Source organism: Octodon degus, unplaced genomic scaffold (genome assembly GCF_000260255.1).
Source record: "Octodon degus isolate 3935 unplaced genomic scaffold, OctDeg1.0 scaffold00148, whole genome shotgun sequence".
Lineage (NCBI taxonomy): Eukaryota > Metazoa > Chordata > Mammalia > Rodentia > Octodontidae > Octodon > Octodon degus.
The window spans coordinates 4510518-4517640 of NW_004524724.1; the positions used below are offsets into that span (position 1 = coordinate 4510518).

General features: G+C 45.4%; 1 protein-coding gene across 1 annotated transcript in view; it reads left to right on the forward strand.

The window, feature by feature from the left end:
- The window catches only part of Slc25a32 (solute carrier family 25 member 32), a gene marked incomplete at its 5' end in the record, with an annotated part of 13492 nt that overhangs the window by 2671 nt on the left and 3698 nt on the right, over positions 1 to 7123 (forward strand). The window contains 2 exons of the mRNA XM_023702343.1: positions 4830 to 4980; positions 6460 to 6649. Coding sequence (XP_023558111.1) covers positions 4830 to 4980; positions 6460 to 6649 — 341 coding nt within the window. The remainder of the gene's footprint in view (positions 1 to 4829; positions 4981 to 6459; positions 6650 to 7123) is intronic.

Consider the following 7123-nt stretch of genomic DNA (forward strand, 5'->3'; position numbering starts at 1 on the left):
GCACCACATGCCAGCCAGCCCCGCCCCCTGGTGGGCTGAGCTGGCCACACACACACACACACACACACACACACAATAAATAAATGTAATAAATAAAAAAATAAAAATAAATAAATATTTAAAAAAAATAAATAAAACAAACCAGAAAATCATATGCAGTAAATAACCCCTGAATAAGCCGATTTTACCCCTCAGGGGAGAATATTTAAAAGGGGTGAGAGGAAAAAACAGAGAAATAGAAGAAAAGAGATTAGAAGCAAGGCTGGATGGAAGCTGTGCATGGTAGCATACACCAATAATCCCAGCGCAGGAAGCTGACACAGGGATATTGTTGCAAGTTTGAGACCAGCCTGGGCTACAAAGTGAGTTTAAGGCCAGCCTGAACTGCATAAGGAGACCCTGTCTCAAAAAGATTTAAAAAAAAAAAGGAGGACAAGGAGGAGGAAGGCTTGAGGATTAAGGTGGGCCTTGTGAACTTTGGGAAACTGGTGCAGAAGACAGGAGGGAAAGAGAAGGAAAAAATTAAAAAGAGCAGAACAACAACCATAAAGGAACTAGAAGTCATGTTCACACTCATAAAAACAAAATCAAACAATAAAAAAAGTCCACATCCAGGTTTGACTCTGCTCTCACTGGTAAGCAACATCTGGAGACAGTCCAGGTCTTGATTTGTCCCAGTAAGCCAGCAGTAGCTTTATGGCAGAGTAGCAGACAATCTTAGCACTGCTGTTTCCCCTGAAATTCAGGCTGGTTTCTGGCCACCAGGCTGGGGCCAGACTCATGCAACCTGCATCCATCAGCAAATTCCGCTGAGCTGGGAGCTGCTAGATGGACCCAGCAGTTCAGAGTTCTGAGCTTAATTGGCCCCTCTCCAAGACGGCTCCTGGCCAGTCCCCCTCTGCCGTGCATGGGATGTCCGCACTCAGTCATACAGCACTCACCATTAGCCCCTGCTCCCCTTCACTGCTGCGTCTCTCTGAGGAGGCCCCTAGTGTTGCAGCAGTCCCCAAGTGTGCCCGGGTTTGAACCACTCCTCCCAGTGAGTCCCCACTCAGGGAAAAGACTCCGATGGCTGCCTCCCTGTTTGTTGAAGTTTCTCTCTTTGCTTTCCCCATAGGCTTCAGGTGTCGCTTCAAATCCTTCCTTGGTCCAGGGGACCCATTTCCCGCTTCCTTTTTCTCATGTTGCTATGTTCCAGTGTCTGGATGGCAAGTCTCAGGCTCTTGCTCTGCTGCTTATCCCTTTGCCATCTTGCCGGAAGCCCCTGGGCAGTCTAACTTTAGACTGTAGCATTTAATCATTCACCATACTACTTGTACTAATTTGAAGAATGGAGTGGCTGAACACAGATAAAAGGATTTTGGTCTTGGCTATGGATGTGGCCGTGTGCCTTGACGCCTGTCTTCAGCAGCTGTGTAGAAGAGGTCATTGTTGAAGAACCTGCCAGATTTTTGAGATCTCTCTTAGGCCATATAAAAGCAGTCCCCGGGACTGAATGCTACAGTGGAATAAGCACTTCCCTGGCAAGCTCAAGGGCCTGAGTTCAACCCCCGGTTCCAGGGGAAAAAAAATTAAAAAAAAAAAAAGAACAAGATCAGGACAAGAAGTGGAGAAATGTGCACGCAGGCAGGCAGTGAGACTCCTTAGTGGCTGAGAGGCCACCCATGTTGGGCAGAAAGAGCACCTGTAAAAATAACATTTAAGGATGCTTGGGAAAAAGAGGCCAGGGAAATTGAGTGGCAAAGAGGAAAAAAGGATTTGTGAAACAAGCCAAGAGAAGGGCACTTCAGAAGATAAACAGTGTCAGCTGTCACTCTGACGACTCCCAGAGTGCCCTTGGAGGGTCCTTAACCAGCACACTTGAGGATGGTGAGGCACAGGCCAGACTGCAGTGCAGGTGAGAAACCTGGATTGTCAGTTTCTCATTTGAGGAAATGTTAGTGATAGCAGGCACTGGGATCACAGAGGGAAAGAGAGGCCTGGCCAGGGTCTGCCCCTGTGGGAGTGAGCTTGGAGAGAGCTGGAAGTGGAGAATTGAAGAGGGGCACAGGCAGGAAGATGGGGCGGGTTCACAGCAGAATGCAGAGAAAGGAAGGGAGCTGCGGCGTCGCCAAGTGCGCTGACTGGAGCCCTCAGGAGGCCGCAGGTCAGACCTTTGCTATTTGGTCATATACACGTGGAACTCGAAGACAGCTTCATGGCACACTACTTGTCATAGCATTTGTGATGTTGTTTATGTTTGTTTTCTGTTACATCTTTTTTAAAATTAAGAAATAATGCTATCAATCTGTTTGCTCAGTTGATTTTATTACCCATCTATGGTTTTTGAAATGTCATTACAGAGCACAGGTGAGGGAATTGTTTTATGACGGAAAGGAGACAAGTTCTTCATTTGTGTTGGAGGAGAAGATGTAAAACTCTATCCAGGGCCTCAAGCAGGGTGTTAGGGTACTAGTGCAGTCTTTTTTAAAAGCCATTGTGTTGTCTTTTCTTCAGAATGGCTTCTTCCCACACAAAACTTTTTTCTCTTTTGTCTTTTGGCATCTTGGGCTGTCACGGGCCATTTCCACAGTGATGGGAAAGGTATGTAGGTGTATGGACTGACTTTTCATGGGCAGATATTTTTAAGACAATTACTAAATTTCTTTTTTTTTTTTTTTTTTTTTTCTTTGCTGAACCGGGGATTGAACTCCGACCCTTGGTCTTGCCAGGGAAGTGCTTATTCTACGGAGCCATCTTTCCGGCCCTACAAAGTTTTTTTGACTTTAAAAATCACTATATTTTATCTTCATAGCAATTTTAACTGGACATGAAGAAAGCCCTACTGGGATCCTCTTTGTTTCAATACTTCATCCCCACCCCTACCCCAGATGGGTTTTTCATGTTCAAGTGCTTTCTACTGTGGGACACCTAAAGCATGTATTTGATTATTTTAGGCAAAAGCCAGGTGTACTTTAATCTCCTTTCACGCTGTGACATGTGGCAGGTTAATGATGAAAGGAGCGTAACTCCCCTCTGCCTGGCAGTGAAGAGTAGTCAACATTGCTTTGCCAGGCTCTGTTACGTCCACTGAGGAGGAGGCCAGCAGGCCAGGAGTTGAGCTGCGTGTGGCCATGGACAGCAGTTTGTGTAACTGTCCTGGAGGGCAATTCCAGGGTGTATTTATGACTAAGTTAGTCAGTTTTGACCCATTTCAGCTCCCTCCTCACAACTAATTCTAAGAGAATACAATTTCCACAAATTATTGTAAGATACTTTTAAATAATGTTTTAGAGCAAAAAAAAAAAAAAAAAGAATCCCCACAAGTACCAAATAGAGAAATTATTATTATATATATGACAGATTACCTGAGGTTAAAAGCACAAAACCATTTTTCAAAGTCTTGTTTTTGGAAATTATTTTCTCCCAAGGAGGAGTGTTTAGAAGTGCTCCTGAGTGGGCCAGCAGGATAGCTCAGCAGACTAAGTACCTGCTTAGACAAGCACGAGGACTGGGGTTTGATCCCCGGCACCACGTACCGCACACACCCCCGCAATCCCAGCACTGAGGAGGCGGTAAACAAGAGAGAGGATCACTACAAGTCTGAGCTGTTTGGTGAGACTCTATACCAAATACATAGAAAGAAAAGAAAAAGAAAGAAATACTGTGAGGGAAATACAGTGTACAAAACTATACATAACATGTTCTAATTTTAAATTTATAACATAACATAGAATACATGCTGCTGAAATACTCGATACACCTAGGATTAAAAAACTTCTCAAAACAATAAAGATGTCATTGATACTGCATTGTTCCTTGTGGTTTTCCCACAACACTCTCACAGCTTTATTTTTATTTATTAATTTTTTTTTTGTACTCGAAATCAAATTCAGGACCTTGCTCCAGACAGGTAAGCGCCTGTGCCACTGAGCTCTATTCCCAGCTGCGCTCACAGCTTTGTAAACAGCCCTTGTAACTGCCCCTCCGCCCTGGATTCTCCTCTCTCCTAAGAAGCAGGCGATGAAGAAGACTGCCAAGTTCATGATCTAGAGTATATTTTCTATAGAAGCGTCAAGGAGACTGCTGCTGGAAAGCTGGTGGGGTGGCAGCAGGAAGAAGGCAGTGTTAAGAGGCCAGAGGATCGGACACGTAGAATCAAAAGGACAGGTTAAGTGGGGTAGGGAGAGGAGGGCTCACGGGTGACCCAGGGTCTGCGTGAGCGTCTGCCGAGGTAGGGGTGACATCCTGGGAGCACACCGCCAGCAGAATGAGAGCAGCTTCGGAGGGATGGGAAACTTGGTCAAGTTGAGATACATCCATGCAGAGTATATGCCGTTCTCTAATCTGATGTGGAGCGTTTGTCTGTCCCCGTCCGTCCCCGTCCCCCCCCCGTGTGCCTGAGCATGTGCACCAGTCGGGGCTTAGAAAGGAGCAGCGTTCACCCCAGGTCCCTCACTTTCTCTCTGGTCACTTTTTAGGCCTTAAGGTTCTGATGTAATTTGGGGCTCCTAGCTAAAATTTTTTTAATATATTTTGAAACTTGAATCCTTAATCTTAAAAATAACACAAATAAAATTTAAATGTGACATCTGTTTGCCTAAGAGACTTGGGCTACTTAAGAGCTAGTCTAATGCTTGCTAAGATACTATTTAGGCTGGGGAGATAGCTCAGTGGAATAAGTGCTTGCCTAGCAAGTACAACATCCTGAGTTCAATTCCTGGTACCACCAAATAAATAAATAAATATTATTTAAGTGTTTATATACCAGATTAGGTGGCATCTGTGTGTGCTCATGATTCTGAGCTGCAATTTTGCTCTCACCCAACTAGTCTTGTCTTTTAACACAGTGAGCGACGGATTGGAACTGAGACCGAAATATAAAGGGATTCTGCACTGCTTGGCTACCATTTGGAAACTCGATGGACTGCGGGGACTTTACCAAGGAGTCACCCCAAATGTGTGGGGCGCAGGGCTGTCCTGGGGACTCTACTTTCTCTTGTGAGTAGACTGGGAAATTTCACCATTAAATAAAAGTGAACGTACCTTGGGAGGGAGCAGAAAGTTGAGTCGTGTTCTCAGTTTCTCTGAGTACAGGAGAACTGTTAGTTAAAATTGTTTGGAAAACGTTAAGTCTAACTAATTTTCAGTAAAATTGTGGGCCTCTGCAGGATTACTGAGGTGCCTGGGCCTTTCATTTCTCTTCAGCATTTCTGACAGCTGGAATAGACTGGAAAACATCAAATGGGCCAGTTACTGGCAGTAGTTTTCTCAGGTGCTGCAGCAACTAGAAAAACCTGAAACTAAATCCTATGGATTTCACTTCTCTTTGGTATCCTTTTTTTTTTTTTCCATATAATAAGAGAAGAACTCTAGAGTGCCCCAAACAGACCGTTTCCTAATCAAAAGGACAGTACATGAGGGAGGGGCTCGTTTCTCCTCACCAGGGTACCCAGAGTGCGGGCACAGGGAGGTGGGAGGCACAGGAGGGGATGGGCCTGGGGTTCTCATGGGCACCACATGGAGTTCTGTCACCAGTAGATTCTCAGGCTTACTGCATAGTACCTGCTATGCCACCTGCCCCATGCCTCTTTGCCTATCAGACAGCATTGCCCCTTAGTGCAGGGTGTGTAGTGACAGATCTGTCAAAAGTTTATGGCAGTGGCTAAGCCAGCCTCAAAATATTTTTTAGGTGAAGGCAAAACAAAATTCAGCCTTAGCACTGTTGAAGTATTTTTCTTATTTTCTCCTCTCAGACACGTAGGGGTGTTTACACAGGCCTGTCTGCCACTCCCACGTTGGATAGTGCTCCGAGTCTGGAGGGTCCAAGTTTCTTAGGCTGGGCCATGGGAACAGGAGACTTGTGTGGTGAGAAGCTCTTAGAACAAAGGTTTCTTAACGGATTGCTAACACTTGACAAGATTAGGAGTCTCAGGTTGTCCCGGCACAGCGGTGCACCCCGATGAGACTGAGGCAGGAGGATCACGAGTTAGGTGTCCTTGTGCTGCTGGTACTGTCTCTATGCTCATCTCTTCCTTGGTGAGTCTCCGCACCCTGCTTGGGAATCTCTTGGCACAGTGTGTTATCTTACGGCTGCGTATGTGCCCGCAGTTGCCCTTGTGAGGAAGGCTCTGCAGCACGGGAACCTTTCCACTGTGGGAAAGGCAGGGAGCTTCCTGAGTACAGCGGCATGGCACGTGTCTGTCGGGGACCTGTCCCCTGGCTCTATGCTTTCTCCCCAGCCTGCACGCCCATGCCCTCACCTTCTCCTAGGCTCCTGTTTTCTGAGGTGACCGCTGCGTGTGTTGTACTCGGGCACACCAGGCAAGGTGATGTTGTCGTATAGTAAACCTCTGCAATGAGATCCCGTGTTTTGCTCGGTTACACATCCACTTTTACCTTGCAGATAGTGTCACTGCCTGTGCACACTTGAAAATGGCCTTTCTTTACACTTAAATTGTTGGTGTTTCATTCTTCTAGTTACAATGCCATTAAGTCGTACAAGACTGAAGGGAGAGGTGAACGGTTAGAGGCCACAGAATACCTCATCTCTGCTGCTGAAGCTGGTAAGGCAGCGTGTGAACCATGCCACCTTCCCAACTTGACTTCCATCTATATTGTTTTCAACACCAGACATCAAGTATGCTTATCTAATTATGTTAGTGACCACGTAAAATGTCTTAGAAAATATGTGTGCTTACTGATCACTTCTAAAATTTTACATATCCCAGCGCTTTGGGGTTCCATCCGTATTACCGTGGAAGGGGTGGTGCTGGGAAACTTAGAAACATTTTGAATCCCTAGTAGACTAAGATGATTTTTTGTAGTGTTTCTTATAGTTTTCATTTTCACAGTATACAATATGTTTCATTGCCTTATATATGTATGCTGTCCAGAAAGGAGTACTAAGTAGGACCTAGGAGTTCTTATAAATCCTCCTTTGATATCTTGGTTTCTTAATGTTTGCGGATTGATTTTAAAAGCAAGAACTGTCTTCCTTAATTCCAAGCTGCTGCCAGAGATCTGAATCCAAACAGGACTCAGTAAATACTTGTTGGGGCTGGTGAGATGGCTCAGTGGTCTAAAGCACCTACTTGACAGAACAAGCTAAGCTAAGCAAAACACAGGGACCACGGTTCAATCC